Raw genomic sequence first — 17,605 nt, 5'->3', positions numbered from 1 at the left:
AAGGACGTCCCAAAAAAATAATAAAATGTAAAACGCTTAAACTCAGTGCTTTAGATCAATTATTTTTAAATTTTATAGTCCCCAAATTTATATTTGTTATAAATTTATTGTTTTTTCACTTAATTTTACATGTTAAATAACAAAAATTCTATGTATACACTAAAAATAAATCACCAAATTCATTTTAAATATATTTTATATTTTTATGATTAATTCAGTCATTGATTTTTTGCATGCACGTATTCTAGTCGATTAAATAATAGTGACATCTCATAATACGTTTGGGATAACGTTGACACAAACACACAACATCAATTAATAAAATGAAAAATTAAAAATAAATTATCTTGGAAACGGAAATTTTGGTTTAGATTGCTAACTGAAGATATTGGCGTAAATGAATAGATTCTAATATGGTTATAGATTTGGATGGCGGCGGAGATTAAGAGAAGAGTGGGATAGCGGTAGTGACAATTGACATGCTGACTGCAAAGGAGGAGTTATAAATATATTACAGGTAAAATTAGTATTTCATAAACTAATATTTTGACTTCTAAGGAGGAGTTATATATATATATTACAGGTAAATTAGTATTTCATAAACTAATATTTTGACTTCTCCTCATAACTTTATTTTCACACTACATTTTATTCAAATTTCATTCATTACATAATTACAAATCCTATTTCATCCACAACAACTATCATAGTATCATGCCCACTCAAAGTTCATTTCTTTTGGAAGAACCAAAGCGATGAGGCAATCAGATGGATGTGGTGCAATAGAAAGCAAAGTGCATGTTTCAGGCGAGTATGGGAGTATGAACAGCAGCCTTGCCCACATGGATTTTGCGGCTGGGATTTTAATGACTCCGGCACAATCCCTCTGCTTTAAGTATGTTATGAAATCCTGAAACTGGTGAACAAATATAGGAGGATCAATGACATGAATGAGGCTCGGTTAACCACAAAATACATTTCCCAATTCACTGTTAAATGGTTAATAGCATATAGACTAAGATTTTTTTTTTCTTTTTGGGTGCACATATTTAGAGTAAGATTTAAAAACAATAGAGGACCGCAAAAGGGGATGGATCTCATGTTGTAAATAAGTATATTAATTAATTTTTCTTTAAAGAAAGAAGTATATTTCATACATACCCGTTTGTGTTCACTTGGGGAAGATGGGATTAAACGGCACACTTCCCTCTGCATAGAAGCCAATGCCATGAAAGCATAGTTAGTTTCAAAAAATGGATGGCAAATGCAGACGCAACTCCTAACATTTCATGGCTGCCGAGAAGAAAAAGACTACCAAAGTAATTCTAGCAAATAAAACACAAACTTCACAAAGGATTTTTTTTTTTTTTTTGTTATTTCAGAAATTTTAGATATATTAGCTATTGAGGATTTTAATAAGTGAAAGACTAATCTAACCAAAGAGATATAAAGAAACATTAAATGGAAGATCAAAACACGATGTTGAAATGCAAGGAGAGTAGGCTAAATGAATGCTGTTCATACTTAATTTTGGATATAATTCACATGCATACATTGGCTTAAGCAATCTCAAAGATAGATATTCAATTCCTAATGTTCGATAATCAAACAATAGCAAAAATCCTCAAATAATTCAACTACTAAGGCAAGCAAACCAGATCTAAGAATTAAAAATAAACTAGGATAGCTATTCCAAGTAGGGCTAGGTGTAGGAGTCTAAACAACTGAAATAGAAAATTTCAAAATTATTGATAATAATAATAACTAGACTGATAATAATAGCTAGATCCTAACTCCCCATGAAACAGTGAGCATGAGATGGTTGGGAAGGGAAGATCAGCCAAAGGATATTTGAAAACTTACCCTATTAGGTGGTGTAGCTGCAAATGTTGATTTCACATGTCGAATATCAGTGCGTTTAGTCATGTCTAGTTTTGTGGGCCACCTGCAACAGAGGAACATCTATTTAAACTGGCCTAAATTAAAGAAAACGAGATTTTGAACGTTAAGGAAACAAAGATGATTCATACTCAGAAGGTTCAGGTGTGGCATTTGTGTATTTGCAAACATTTGAATCTGCTCGGCATGCATAAATTGTGCAGTAGTTAACCCCGCTTTTACAAAGAGCCCCCTGCCACTGATACTGCAGAGACTGCCCTGAACATTCCATACTAACTGCTTCCTGAGCAGGCAATGGTGGAGGAGGAGGTGGAGGAGAACCAGGTGGTGGAGGAACCATGGGTGGCTGAGTTTGGGGCAAGGGTGGTGGAGAAGGCAGACGTGCAGGTGGAGGTGGAGGTGGAGGTGGAGGTGGAATTTCAAGCTGAGGATGTGGTAAGGAAGCCAAAGGTGGTGCCATTACTGGTGGGGGCATCAGCTGGCCATAAGGATGCATTGGGGTTCCCTGGATGTGAGCAAGTGGAGTTACTGAAGCAGGTATAAATGGTAAATGATTATTAGGCATCACTCCAGGCGTGAAGTGATTGGCAGGTAAAGGATTATTTATTCCACGTGGATCCCACGGACCATTTGGAGGGGCATAAACAGGGCGAACGAAGGGAGCTGACTGAATTTGTTGTGGTGGCGGAATGGAAGGTCCTTGAGTTCCAGAGTACATATGTTGAATGTTAGCTGGTATATAAATAACCCAATTTTCAAAATTGAACACAATTCAGAATACAGTATTTGCACTTATATGTGTAAAATATCTCCAGAAAAAGCAAAACCAGAACGATTTAGCCAGCATAAAAATATTACCTCCTTGATGAGTGTCTAGTGATACATTATCATAACCATCAGTTTTCCTTGCTCCAACTTCTGGCATGTTACTGGAACCAGGAAAATGCCAGTTCGACTGGGGTGGAGGTGCACGGTGTATTCCACTACTGTGATTCTGGGAATTTGTTCTGGGGGATACAAGTTCCATGGAGTTGCCCTCTGGTTTGGCTGAAGAAGGTCCGGCAGTCTGATTTCCAGATTTACTTCATAAAAACGAGAGAACAATAACCACATAAGTTAGTAAGTACATAACCATCCCGAGGGCTTATTTTAAACAAACTGAAAGCTGTCAAAGAAATGACAACCCTTGGTCACTAATGGAAACAGAGTTCATGATCAAGCAACTTCTGTAAAACAATTATTTCACATCACCGAATAACACTTTTTTGGGAATGCATATAATAGAAGAATTAATGTTGGAATGTATATTCTATTTTATTTATATGTCAAGGTTCTTTGAAGAGCAAAAACTGTTATGCGAAGCCTCATTATGGGTTTCACCATAACAGAGCCATACTCTGGTGAAATTCAATATTTAACTTAGATGTAGAAGAATCAAAGGTGGCAAGGATTACACTCCTACATCCTATCTAACTAATGGTAATGAAGGTTTGAGCGTGGTTTTTAATATTGAATCAAACCTCCTGCAAACTTAAACCACATGAATGGTTTCATATCTTAAAACACCCTTCTCTGTACTTGTAGACTATTAACAAATCAACTTTCTCATTCACGAATTTGTTGTTTTGTGTTTGGAGGGAAAAGGAGGGGGGAGGGGAATGAAAAACATGAACTAACCACGTAAATCATTAAATATACTTGTGTTTGTGTGTGGACTAAAATTAAAGAAATCTTGTCTCACCTGAATTCTACTTGGAAGAACAACCCTGGACAACTACGAAGATTCTTTAGAACAGAAACTGCACCATCAGTATTACTGCATTCAACAAACCAACCACACGGCATCTGCATGTTTGCCTGTGTCAACCGCAAAATGGAGCCAGAGCCTCCAATAGCAAGATTGCAGATAGTCATTAGTTCATCGTCTGTGAGGAATGGAGAGCTACTCCATGGAATAGTTATCCACAAAGTACTGGATGGTGCTGTATCTTCATCACGCATCGAAGGAGCATAACTGTTACCAGTTCCAGTCATATAGTGATCATGGAGACCTATGTTTTGATTAATATTGTATTTTGTACACAATGAAGCTAGCAACGAAGACAAGTGAGACATCCTTGTGCGAGAACTGTCAGCAGGGCTCACAGGTAAGGTTCGAGCATGAGGTGATCCAGAAATACCATGTGACATGTTTGTTGGGATGCTAACTTTAAGGTCAGGATGGGAAGGGGCAGATGCAGACCTTGAACCGTCCATATACGGGTGCCCAATTCCAGCATTAACTGTTCCTGGGACAAAATGCAAGTTATAGTTGCTTCTTTCTCTTCGAAACTGTCTCAGATGCAACATGACAGAGGTAGCTTCTTCAGGAGTTTCAAATTCCATAAGTAATGCACACTCACAGCTGAGATCAATAAGTGCAGGAGGACCTTTATGGATTACTTTTCTTGATTCATGTAGGATCTCATCCTTGGCCCATTGAGAAGAAATATTTCCAACATAGATATGAGAACTAGAGCCAACTGCAACACCATTCATTGCACCCCTAGTTCCAAATCCTGTATCGATGAATTTTACACGACACGGGAAGTTTCCCGGTAGATAGTGTCTAGCTTTGATTGCATCAATGATTCTTCTGTACTCAACAAAGGCAAAACCTTTCATGGGGAAGAAAACAAACCGTTCAATTTGACCATATCTTTCTGATTGAAACCTAATATGGCTTTCAGGCACGTCAGGTGGTATAAAACCAACCCAGAGCCTTGTTGAAGCAGAGACAATATCCATGGCAGCAGGATCCCCATCAAAGCACCAGACAGTTTGACTTTTTGTTGAAGCAGCTGATGACATAAAATGGTGATTAGGAGATATCATAATGCTTCTAACACTCCACTAGAACATCTCAATGGAGGTGAATTGAACTAAAATTTAGAACATGGTTTTTCTCAACATTTGGTAAATCATTTATACCTTCAAATGAATTACTCCTAGAGCCAAATGGTGTCTTCATTGAAGATGAGGTTATTTGATGGGTTGCTGAATCCCTAGGTGTGGAACATCTAGCATGGGACATACTCCCTCCCTCCCCCATCTCAATGCCCATGGGCCTTGAAGCTCCATTGTCGAAATGTGAACCTACTTTTGATACAGGGTTGGTGCCAAGAGAAACTGCAAAGCAATTAGCTATCAGATACTAACTCTGGTCTCAAATAAGTGTCCATTTTAATTACGCACATGGATTACGGAAAAATTGAGAACTTCTTGATTTTAGATGATATTAAATTGATTGTACTAAACCACCCTTATAAACTACTCTTGTCTTATACTTGCTATCTCTTCCCGCTTATTCTCTCTCCTTCATTTAATAGGGTTATTACAGGAAAAATTAATTGATACTGTCTAACTTCTCTAATTGACACTTATTTGAGACCAAATAAAATTTTAATAATAAGCATTTAAGCATTTAGGTGGGACCGATATAGTATTTAAAAACAATCATTAGAAGACCCAAACATTAACTCTTAATTTGCTACCTCTTCCAGATGTTTCACCAATACTGTCACGTTCCTCTGAAATCCTAGGTACCGCATAGTTCCTATTTGTGTAAATCGAAGAATCAGATCTATCTTCATCACTATCTAGTTGGTAGTCTTCCAAATCAGTTTGTGGAACAAACTTTCCAAGAATTCCTAGAAGTACTGCTGTAATTTCCATTGAAGCAGTAGTAGGCAAGTCCAATAACTTCTTACATTTGCGTGACATCCATTTCTGTAGTGAGGGATCTTTGTCAAGGACCTGTATGGAGAAAGGCAATGAAAAGGCATCACAAGTAACAAGCAATCAGAACTAGAAACTTACAGTTAAATGGATTCAAGCAAAAGTTCTTAAACAGACATCCTTCAATATCACCAGCAATGACGATGCTAGTAAGTTCTAAAAAATAGAAAAAACAGTGCAAGCAAAAAGATCAATAACAACTCATACAAAGTATAGATCAATTAATTGTTTTCCTTGAAGAAAACAAGGAACTAAGGAGAATCATTTTTTATGCTGCTTAAATATAATCACTTTACTCACATCTAGAACAGAGGGGTAGAAATCATCACTCGCTAAATTATTATAACACGCATGAAATTGCATTTAAAATTTATTAGGGGCCTTGCATTTTAATATGAAATATTACCAGTGTGAGCAAGCAACTCTTTGGAATAGACGAATCAACACCGGCAACTCGGTTGACATCTGTCATTATTTCCTCATCAACCTCGTTTTCGCGGATAGCTGAATCTGTTGAACCTGTACCTGGCTTAGATCCGCCATTAACATTATCCAAAAGGCAAACTGCTTCATCAACCAAAACATTTCTAGTCACCAGGCTCAGAAAACATTGTCCTTGTTCAGAGGCACCCTCCTTTGTGGCAGAGCCTAAGAGCTCCAAACAAGCTGCAAGCATGTCTTTTGGGCAAGAGAAGAATATCCAAAATAAACATACTGCATGGAGTTTTGACAATTTAGTCAATGAGGACTCATCTTCATCTAAAACTTTTTGCTTCAACTTAGAAAATTCATCAGGGGAATCTTGCATTTTCAGGAAACTCTTATCGAACACCTGTAAGGCGTCCTTTCCCTCAAGTAAAGATATGAAAAAGAATAGCACATTCTGAAAAACTGCAGAGCAAATTCCTCTGATTACAGCAGATTTTGGTGCCACTGAAGAAGCAGCACAGCAAATATCAGCTAAGCCAAAAATACAAGCTCTAGCAGTTTCAAATGCAACACCATCAGCATCTTCTCCTCTACTGATTAGTGTGGAACTCCAGTTATACATATTGATAACCACTTTAGCAGCAGCTTCTAAAGCTGTTGGACAGCGGAATGCATATCGAGGAATAACATCAGCCGCGATTCTTTGTGCACTCAAACAACCTGTCACAATGTAAAAGTTTCATTATTGGCTAGAGAATTTCAACCAGGAAAATTTTCTATCCTTTACTCAATTGTTGGAAATAGAGCATTGATTATTTGCAGTTTAAGTACTCAATCAGGAGCAAATCAGAAAACAGCAAATAGTTGTTTTCTCCATTTCCAATGGGCAAAGGTAGAAAACACAACAGCAACTATGTAAATGTAATATTGTAATTATTGCAAAAACTGTATCAACCAAAATCATTGTCTAATATTTGAAAAGACTTAATAATTTTCTATAAATGGAAATGGAAAAATAAAAATAGAGATATGTTTCCCAATGAAAAGTACAAATAAATAGATCTCATATGTGTGCCACATGTCCAATATCAGCACTTGCTTGGTTACACATGGGTATTTACCCAATACTTAATTTTAAAACCTTGCTATTCAATAACCCTGGTACATGTTAATCATTATAAAAAGCACATATTTACAGCTAAATCAATTTATAAAGGTGCATTCTTGAAAATATTGAAATAACAAATTAAGGAAATTCTATTTGTCTTATGATTAACATTGCTATACCCCTCCCTTACCCATACTCTAGTTTTTAGAAATTTTTCCATATTATCCAATACCTATATCTGTGCCAGTATCAGCAGGAATACTAATACCTGTATACATGCAACAATCCCAAACCAAAAGAATTGCAGCTCTCAAACAAGTATTAATACTTAAACTAATGTATGAGAAAACATTAACATCTTGTGATTTGTAGCACATAACTACATATCAGTAAAGATGACATTTAAGCATTTCCATTCAACAAAACATTCATTTAAGCATTTAAGAATATCCTACAACTGTATATTTGACACTGTTCTTTGTAAAATACATCATAGAGACTTGGCAAAATTTAAAATAATTGAAATAATTAAAACTTAACGGCTCAACAGAGCATCCGAAATGAAATGATCTACAAATCCCACCAAAAGCAGCAAGGATAAGATTTCTTAATGCAAAATTCATTCTTAATAATATATCTTTCAAGAAAGAAAAGAAATTTTTTCATCTAAATATGTTAAACACGAGGTTAAATCTCGCACAGCAGAAGACAGTCACAAAATAACATTTTTTTTTGGGCTAGACCAGTGAATTCAAGTCAAAATCTTCTCAAATAAAGGTTCCCTAATGAATTTGTGGCAACGTTCCCCTTCCCTAAAATTAATGACAATTCCATAATTTCATCACAATCAAATCCAACACAAGATCGCAATCAACATAGTAAATCAAATTCGACGAAAATCATTCATGTTGATCAAATTCATAAGCCATAACCGCAATAGTTACCTTTGGCAGCAGATATCAGAGCAAGATAGCTCTGTTCAAGGTCAGACATGAATGAACCCTCTTTATTCAACAAGCATAATTTCATTTGCTTATAGCATTCAAACATGTCTCTAATCTCACCCTGGTTCCGGCACTTCGCAAGATTCTCCTCTAAAGGAAATAGTGGGATCACCGACGGAGGTAGGGTTGGTTTAGAGTGTTGTGATAGGGTTGCTTCAGGCGTTACTGACAAAGGCGGGGGCGATTCTAGATGAATCACATAGGGCCTTCGCTTCTTTGGAGGTTTTGGAATTGGATCCATGATTAGAACTAATTAGCAACTCAGACACAGTGAGTACTCGGTGTTTTTGTTTCATACTCTATTGAGTACAAGGAAGAGTGTATGGCGGTTACTAGCCTGCGAACCTGTTTGCTCTATTGAATACTTGGAAAGAGGTTTTTATACAGCAATGCAAAAACATTACTGATGTAATTTTTACAAAACCAGATGAAATTTTAGGACAAAGAAACCAATAGTTTTATTCTCCTTAATGCACATCGGCATTAAATATAAACATAAAGTTCGCTTGACCAGAGGAGCTCATTTCATTGGAAGTACCTTGAAATGAACTTTCACATTTGCAACAGGCATCAAACAAGCGTTTAGTATTGGTCAAAGATACCCTCTTCCCCTATCTCCGGAAAATCCTCAAGAAGCGATTTCTTTTTCTTTTTTCATTTCTGGTAGGAACTCAAATAGAGGTTTTGAAATTAAGTTTTATCAGCCAATTGGACCATTCCCCCAATTTTTTAATATAAAACGGATAAATTCTTTCAAGCTTCACTCGTATTATACAGGTCAAACGTTAAAAGGTAAGTCTAATAAATGATCTAGGAGGCACTGCCTACCCAGACATTTCTCCTTTTTTTATAAATTCCGAATATGAATATAGAATTCCAACTATTGGTATTAAAGCAAATATATCCTGATTGTGGTTCTATAAAATTGGATATTGTTTGAGTCTGAGTTTTCATTGTTGTGGTTTCATCATCTTACATCATCTGGAAGGGGAACAAAGGGATTTTCCAAGGATTCTAATCAAGAACAGATCCAATACTTTTTATCTGTAAAAAGAATAAACCCAACAGTATTGAACATTAACCAAAAACCATATACAGAGTCATAACTCATATTGCCTAACAATTTTGAATTATTCATGCAATTTATCTATTGCTTTTCTAGAAATCATTCCTATGAATCTATAGACATGTGAATCCCACAGACCATTCTAAGTAGAAGGAGAAATTTCCGAAAGAATATCTCATAGATAACGTTAACAAAACTGCAAAGCGTTAGTTAACGGCACGATAACGTCAACATTATGTCACCAATAGCACATATCTATCCTTATTTTCATTCATCAAAACGCTGTCAACGGGGAACGTAAATGTTACCTCAAACAAACCAACAAAAAAAATTAAAAACAAAATGGCCTATAATTGCAAACTCCTACTTGATACTTTTGTATGCCATATACATCAAAGGTTTGTCAAAACTGAACAGATCTTTGAAATAGATATATCTCCACAATCCAAAAGAGCATTTGAAATGAAATGATTCCCGAATCCCGCCAAAAGCAGCAACAAGAAGATTTCTAAATCACAGGAGATATCTCCACAACAAAAATGGAATCGAACCGAATCCAATCTTAATTAATTACCATTCCAAGCATGAAAAAGAAACAAAATCACCCCTCTTAAAACAACACTCTCTCCAAAGACAGTTTTAAGTTAGCACAATATAGGCAGTTACAGAGACAACATCTTAGGGCAAATGCAAACAACAACAAAGCAGACAAATTCTATCCACAAGCCAAAATTGCGTCACAATCAATCACATTACAACATCGCATTCAACAAACTCAAATTCATTAACCTTGATTTCAAATTTATACACTCCAAACAGATAGAGAATGAACTACGAAGTGTTGTTTAGTAGTGTTTACCTCTGGAAGCATTGATGAGAGCGAAGAAGCTCTGTTCAAGGTCATGGATGAAAGCACCTTCCTTCTTTGACAAGAAGAGCTTGATGCGACGGTAGCACTCAAACACGGTTCGAACCTCATCTTTGTTCCTCCGCTTGGTGACGACCTCATCCTGTGACAGAGGCGGAGGAGGAGGAGTAGGCGGACGAAGTAGGGTTTGAGGAGATTGTGGCGGCGAAGGCGGTGGTGGAACTTCTTCGGATGGTGCCAGCGGCGGTGGTGGCGGCGGTGGGGATTCCGGGAGAGTGTCGTAATGCTTTCGCTTCTTCAGTGGCTGCTCGGCGGACGCCATTGGTGAGTGGTTAGTGCCGCTGAATGAGCGATCGGTGCTGTCGTTTTATAAAATAGTAAATACACTCAACACTCGAGACTTGACACTTGAGATTTGAGAAATGAGAAGGGTTACCCTACTCGGCAGTTCTTCTTTCGTTTTTTTTTTTTTTTTTCTTTTCCTTCTTATTTTAGCCAATAATTACCCTTTTTTCATGTTTATTTTTTCTTTAAAAAAAACCCTCCAAAATTTCGTTTTTTTTTGTTTGTTTACACTAGATTAAAAGAAGAAAAAAAAAACTACTAGAAACAGAAAAAATAACTTTTAAGAGCTAAAGATATAGTTTCGGACTTTTGGTGTAATCGGACAAACTCTTTTCAAAATTTCTCTCACCCTAACTGATAAATGTTACTAGATAATTCAAATTTTGTCAAAACATTAGTAACATAGTTAGCATCTCTTTGAATAAAATTAATTTCAACTCTCTAATTTCAACTCAAGACTTCAATGACTTTAGACACCAAATTATAATCAGTTCTTTAAATTCTGTTATTTTATTCATTGATAAGAATAAAAGTCTTCAACCAATTCATCTTAAAGATAACATTTCTAAAACTATCTTTTCACGTAAAAAACAAATCTTTCCATATTACAAACAATTTGTTTCGAAGAATAGACACAAAAGATAAAAAGCCAACACAATCATGCAACCAACAGCCCATAAAATCACGTAAAACACACCAAAATCAGCGGCTTCACCAAATAAACTAGCATCACAATTTACTTTAATCGAAAAAAGAAAAGAAGAATATCAAGAAAACAACATAAAAGAAGTAGAAACATAATACGTAAAAAAGATCATGTGAAAATCAGATTAAGAGGCCTAAATAAGAGTTATAACTTTATTAATGTTCTACGAATCAATCGGATTGAAAACATCATTATTACGATCTCTCCAAATCCATCAAATAGTCGCAAAAAAAAGAGAAAATCATTAGAGTTCATACCCTTTTGTAGCCATGTCTTAAAATTCTGCCCATTTATCTCCAAATTCAGCTTTCGCTAGATAGCCTTGGCTCTAGGACACTCATGCAGACAATGAAAAACATAATGCGACACCGGGGCACAAACCACAACCTCCCATGCTTTTATGATAAAGAAATGCAGTTGTGGGGATTGCATCATACATACATAGCAAAAAAAAAAGTTCATATTTTTCTGGGACTTGAGCCTTCTATAACCAAAGCCAATTCCGGTACTCTTTCCAATCAAACTTATGCTTACACAATTATAAATAATCGTTTTTTGAATAATAGATATTGAAAAAAGCTGTCATTCACCTCCAACTAGCCCACTCTCCTACTTAAACATTCGGATTATAGATCATAATTTTTTGCTTTACCGAATTAGTAATGGGAGTGCAACATCTCTCTAACCTCCACTGTCCATCCACCTATAAATCGTTAATATTGATATCACAATCAGATATACGCACGTGCAGTAATTTGTTGGCCAGACCTTCCATTCTCCAACTTTCAAACCAAAAAAATTGGATACAAAAAATCGTTCCGCAAGAGATTAAATATCTTGTAAATACTCCTGCAAATATTAGAGGTATTTTTGGAAGATGCAAGAAGATTAAGATCATTCTTTTTAATATACTTATTAGAAATGAGTTGCATCCAAAATTTATTCGAGCAATTAAAAAGTTGTCAAATAAACTTTTTTAACAAAGTAATATTAGCACAAGTTGGATCTCTAATGTCTAGACCATTAAGTTTTTTAGGGGTTAGTCAGACTTAAATTTTTTATGTCAACTTTTCCTTTTCACAAAAATTATCGCATTATGGAAGTAATCTTATCAGACAAAAAAAAAAAAGAAGCATGCGATAAATTTTGTTTAAGTAACCATTTTTTGTATTCCTTATTTTGTTTAAGTTCCACTAAAGTAATTTATGAGATAATTGCATACACTAAAATAATTTTTAATATTTCAATTGCACTATATGGAGATATATTCTTTATTCTTATTATTTTTAGCTTATAACGATGGATATGCATATCGACAGTAATACACTGTAATCGTTGTGTGTGAAGGCTCTACATTCAAGCTTAGTAGTAAGTTGACCTTCATATTTTCATGCTACGCTTGCATGGTGCCCTAATAAAACATGGCTAGAATAATAGAATTTCATGGAAATCATTAGAATTAGAATAATATTGTTGGATTTTTGGGATCCTTTTTATGTGAAAAAAAAGTTAAAGTTGGTATTTAAGTTTATGATTTCTCTTTGCCGAGAGTAAAATGGCTAAAATAGGGTTAAGATTAAGAGAGAGAGATCTTGTTTGAAACAAAACAGCAAACATGAAAAAAAAAAAGGAGAAAATTATTTTCGCATATACACAAAATTATTTCTATAAATTAGTCAGTGCATATATTCATTTAACCGTTAAATCGAGTTTAAATTTAGATAATGTGTTTATATTTAAATTGGTTTTTAATATATTTATTAAATTTAAAAATGAAAAAAAAATAAAAGTTTGTAGAGACCATGTATGTAAGTCAATCGCTATCTATATTAAATATGCGACCTTAATTACCTACTTAACAAGTTATCATGTATGAAGACTCTAACTTGATAGATAATTTTCCGAAGTAATTTAGAATTTGATTTCATTAATTATGCTTTTTGCAACAACGTGATGGCACGAGATTAATGAAAATGCAATGACACTCTTTGAGCATCAAAATTGCTATTTTATTCAAATTAAAGTAGTTAACAATAACAAATTAAATTTGTAACACATACATACATATATATATATATTGCTCAATTTTTCTATATAGTTTTCTATGCAATTATTTTTTAATATCATGGTGATGGTGAAAAATTCTTGAGGTTATTGAGTTTGAGTCCAATGTCAAGTCCATTATAAGCAAGAGGAGCATACATCCATAGATCATCAGAGCTTAAAAGCTGCAAAACAATCACGCAAGTTCTTTTTTCAGATATATATTGTGTTTCATTTGATTATGTAAACATAATTACTTGATCTATGTTTTATTATATATGTATCTTTATTTAGTACCTTGATTTGGAGCTGCAAAAATTTTACGTAATTAACTGCCTCTTCAAGCATTGTACTTATATCAACCTGCGTAAAAAAAATTACCATAAACTTATGTTAGTGAAATTATTATGATGTCAAAAATATTATCATTAATCGTACTAACAGTGTAAAGCGTTTTACATTATCCTGTAATCATATCCATTTTTTTATATGACTATTCATACAGAAAGATTGTTATTTTTACTAATATAACATTACATAATTAGACGTACGAAAGTGCATTAAAATTTAAATTCTATCTTATTACCCGATAAAAAGTCTTTTTTTTTTTTCAAACAACAATTGTCCTTCACAAAATTTACCTTTGTTCCATTTGGAACAAGACTCTGCAAAATTCTTAATCGCGCATTTATCCTTTCTCTTCTTTTCTGCAATATTTCATCAAAAAGAGGGTTAACTACTGTATATAAATTATAGAGAGAATATTCCATCGGATTCCTGACAATTACTTCGAAAGGACAACGAGGCCCTCAAGAAAAAAAAAACACACAATCCGGCCCCTGATATTTTTTTTGGAACGGATTAGTTCCTGTGCAAAAAAAAAAAAAACAATATTGACTTTTTTTTGGCACAGGGGCCTCGTTGTCCTTTCGAGATAATTGTCAAGGACCGGGTTGAGTTCTTTTTGTCAAGGACCTCGTTGTCTTTCGAAATAATTGTCAGTACTGTTTTGAGTTTTTCTCTAAATTTATATTATAGAATTGTAATAACCAAAATTGAATAAAAAAAATTAATAATAATAGCAAGTAACAAATAAAAGATATGAAAGAGAATAAATTATTAATATAAAATTAATTAATGTGCATTTCAATTTAGAAATAATTATTTAAATTACCCTTGCATAGAGACTCTGGGGATCTGCTGCTGTTCCTCTAATGGTTCTTGTTTTCCCATTTGAGTGAGATACCGAAGTTACCCCTCCATTGTTTTCTTCAGAAGCATTGTCATCCTCACATATGTTAATGTTACTACTTGAGCTCTGTCCATCTAACCCTACATTATTATTTCTCTCTTCTCCTTCATTCCCATTTCTAACAACTTTTCTCTTCCTAGACTTTTCATTTTTCATGCAATCTTGCTCCTGAATGCGAAATAAAATATTACAAACTTTTTTGAATTATCACGAATTATTCTACCGTCTACTGATAATTGTCAATTTGACTGAATAATACATATTCAGTCAAATCAACAGATGCCAGCAGACGAAAATTATTTATTTGTATTTTTGTAAGACGAAAAAGACTAAATAAATAAAACTTACATCTTTCGCGACGAAAATTTTTTTCTTTTGATTCTTATATCCGTTACTTGTATTGTTTTCATCAGCAGACACATCCAATTCTGGTACTTCAACAATCTTCCTCTTGAGCTGCACAACATCAACATTTTCCATTTGATGACATTGATAATGATCATAATTCTCCAATAATCCATGATCATCATTGTCTTCCATTGATGGAGCAAAACATGCAAGATTCTTCTCCTCCATACATAACTCCATGGATATAGAAACATCATTTGCTAGCACATGATCATCATGGTAATTACTAGAATAGTAGTAGTTTGTTGTAAGATCCATGTTGGCATTGAAGAAATTAGTGTCACCACCACTCAAATTGCTGCTATTGTAACTACTCTCTTCTTGTGACTTATAATGCAACATTTTTGTGTTGGGATTAGCATCTAAAGAATGAAACAAATAATGCTCATTTTCATCACTAATAAGATTGGAGGAAATTGTGGATTGTACTAATCCAAAGTTCAATTCATCATCTTCTCCTACAAGAAGTGATGAACGTTGATCTAGAAATAATTGTGAAGTAGTAGTAGTGTAAGTGAAATCATGCTCTTTTTCAGTTGAAAACATTTTGAAGCAATCCAATTCTATATTATTAGAGAATGCTCCTAGAAATTCCATATTCTATTATTCTATATAATAGGGAGGGATTTTTTGGGTTAAAAATTGGTCTAATGGCACTGAAAATTGATGAGAAGTTATGAACCATAAGCACATTTTATACCCAAATCTCAAGAAATATGTTATTGATAGCATTGACTTTATTTGTTTAAATAATAAAAATATCTATTAATATTTAAATAGTAATTATTGTCCTTGGTATATATATATATAAGTCCGAGTTCTCTGTAACTGAACTCAGGGGAGTCTACTGAGGGGCCAAGAAAATGTAAACGTGACAACTAATATATGGGACCATATTTCATGGTCATGATAATTTAGAATAATACTAATAATATAAACCATTAATGATCTTTTAGACTTGTATTAAACTTGTAACGAGAAAGGGTCTAAGTCTAATCATTGATTGGTACTAAGTGTGATTAATTTAGGGTCTATTAATTAATGGTGATAGTGATGTGTAGGTAGGAGTTGGAAAATATAAATCATTGAGAGGGGCTTAGGCATGCGCGTTTTTTCATAGTGAACAAAGAACGTGGGGTTCTCCAAGAACTTATAATAATAAAAAAAAATTGTACCTTTAATATATATTTCGTATTTTAATATGAAGACGAATGTAGTAGTTAATTTTTTTTTATATATATCTCACATGGTTGTTGTTTAATTAATTTGTGTGTATCTCTTTAATTTTCTAAATAAACTCATGTATGTTAGTATTTTGGTACTTCTACTTAAAAGCATCTTCAATGGCCAAAATATAAATCTAGAAAAAAAAGAATTTCTGCGTGATTTTTAAGAGAATGGAGTTCTTCTAAGCAGGGACTTTCATCATCCAATAATAACTTATCACGTGGCAAATTATTATAAAAATAAATAATTATATTTTTATTTAATTTAATTTATATTAATTATCTAATAAAATCATTTAAATAATAATTAATTAAATAATTACATTAAATAATTACATTATATTTAATTTATTAATAATTATAATAATTAATTATATTAAATATTTATATATTTATTCAATTAATAATTTATATTAATTATCTCAATTAGGAGATAAAAATTTTGTACTATACCATTAATTTAAAAAAAATATTCAATTTATTTTTGAATTTATAAATTTTAATAATATTATTACAAAAATAGTAACTATATTAATTTTAATTAATTAATTAAGTAGAGTCACAATAAGGACTAAAGTTAGTTCCTTAAGAAAGATATACTTTGAGTTCTTATTTACTGTTTATGACACAAAAGCTGATGTGAAGTTACTTTTTATGACAAGTGGACCATAAATAAAAATTAAAATGAGTTCCCTATTAGAAATGGTCTAAAAACTTAAACGTGCTATTAAAAAAACCAGTTCATATATCACAAGAATGCTTATATGATTAAATTTGTAGTTGTATATTTTCAAAAGTACTAAAAGAATTAAGAAGTTATTTATTAAAAATATATTATTAATATTTTTTTAATTTAAATTTTTAAAATGAATAATTTCATAATACTATTGATAAATAATATCATATTAATATTTTAAAAAAATAAAATAAAATTTATTTTTCATACAATAATATAAAAATTAAATCGAATTCTAATAACTATTTTTGCCAACCATATATATAAAATCTAAGACTATATACTATAAATGTTATTTTTAAAAGATTCAAATATTGCCAAATAAAAAAATACATAAATGATTTTATATCAAATGAAATAATTAAAGAAAGAAGACTGTGTAGGGGAATAAAAAATGACATTTATACTATTTTTATATACACTTCTTTGTATATATTTTTATGATATAAAAAATATTTGTTTTATCTTTTCTTTTTTATTATCAATTTTTTAATGTAAAAAATAAAAATAACATATATTTTAAGGTAGAAATTCAGGTGCGGTCGACTTCATATAAAATTGATAGCTGAAAGTTATTAGATAAATTTAGTTAAATTAGTCAAATTATCTAACAGCTTTTAACTATCAACTTCACGTGAAGTCAACTGTACTCGAATTTTCATCATATTTTAAATATAAATTGAGGGCGGCCACATCCATTGTGGGATGTGTGTGACATTCTTTAGAAGTACTTGATGA

At 33.0% G+C, this 17,605-nt stretch overlaps 2 protein-coding genes across 5 annotated transcripts; both read right to left on the bottom strand.

The window, feature by feature from the left end:
• Window positions 1-483: 483 nt before the first annotated feature.
• On the bottom strand, window positions 484-11,582 carry LOC112756062 (uncharacterized). 4 transcript variants are annotated; one of them, XM_025804481.3, is made up of 11 exons: window positions 11,460-11,582; window positions 10,143-10,510; window positions 6,083-6,825; window positions 5,433-5,694; window positions 4,870-5,067; window positions 3,641-4,739; window positions 2,758-2,981; window positions 2,031-2,598; window positions 1,864-1,945; window positions 1,162-1,209; window positions 484-916 (listed from the first exon to the last, which is right to left on the bottom strand). In XM_025804481.3, exons 1-11 carry the CDS (start codon window positions 11,471-11,473, stop codon window positions 713-715), a joined length of 3,810 nt encoding a protein of 1,269 aa, XP_025660266.2. In that variant the 5' UTR covers window positions 11,474-11,582; the 3' UTR covers window positions 484-712. The 4 variants fall into 4 exon arrangements, with proteins under 4 accessions (XP_025660266.2, XP_029149947.1, XP_025660265.2 ...); XM_029294114.2 differs by having other exon boundaries at window positions 2,031-2,631; window positions 4,870-5,034; window positions 11,460-11,579; XM_025804480.3 differs by having other exon boundaries at window positions 2,031-2,631; window positions 11,460-11,578.
• A 1,731-nt stretch (window positions 11,583-13,313) lies between these two features.
• LOC112754239 (uncharacterized) lies at window positions 13,314-15,551 on the bottom strand. Its single transcript, XM_025801812.3, has 5 exons — window positions 14,846-15,551; window positions 14,420-14,665; window positions 13,887-13,952; window positions 13,543-13,608; window positions 13,314-13,430 (listed from the first exon to the last, which is right to left on the bottom strand). Exons 1-5 carry the CDS (start codon window positions 15,500-15,502, stop codon window positions 13,326-13,328), a joined length of 1,140 nt encoding a protein of 379 aa, XP_025657597.2. The 5' UTR covers window positions 15,503-15,551; the 3' UTR covers window positions 13,314-13,325.
• Window positions 15,552-17,605: the final 2,054 nt, after the last annotated feature.

This window comes from Arachis hypogaea, chromosome 6 (genome assembly GCF_003086295.3).
Source record: "Arachis hypogaea cultivar Tifrunner chromosome 6, arahy.Tifrunner.gnm2.J5K5, whole genome shotgun sequence".
NCBI classification, from domain to species: domain Eukaryota; kingdom Viridiplantae; phylum Streptophyta; class Magnoliopsida; order Fabales; family Fabaceae; genus Arachis; species Arachis hypogaea.
The sequence above is the reverse complement of the archived record's forward strand: the minus strand, read 5'-3'. Positions and strand labels throughout refer to the sequence as shown.

What these genes read in the sequence shown, in the direction of transcription:
- LOC112756062 (XM_025804480.3), bottom strand. An exon ending in TAGGAGTAATTCATTTGAAG is followed by an intron (nt 4,740 to 4,869) that starts GTATAAATGATT and finishes TTATGTCATCAG; the next exon opens with CTGCTTCAACAAAAAGTCAA. An exon ending in ACTAGACACTCATCAAGGAG is followed by an intron (nt 2,632 to 2,757) that starts GTAATATTTTTA and finishes TTTATATACCAG; the next exon opens with CTAACATTCAACATATGTAC.
- LOC112754239 (XM_025801812.3), bottom strand. Translation starts at nt 15,502, where the DNA reads ATGGAATTTCTAGGAGCATTCTCTAATAATATAGAATTGGATTGCTTC. An exon ending in CCCAGAGTCTCTATGCAAGG is followed by an intron (nt 13,953 to 14,419) that starts GTAATTTAAATA and finishes GAAATATTGCAG; the next exon opens with AAAAGAAGAGAAAGGATAAA. An exon ending in TTTTGCAGCTCCAAATCAAG is followed by an intron (nt 13,431 to 13,542) that starts GTACTAAATAAA and finishes ATTGTTTTGCAG; the next exon opens with CTTTTAAGCTCTGATGATCT.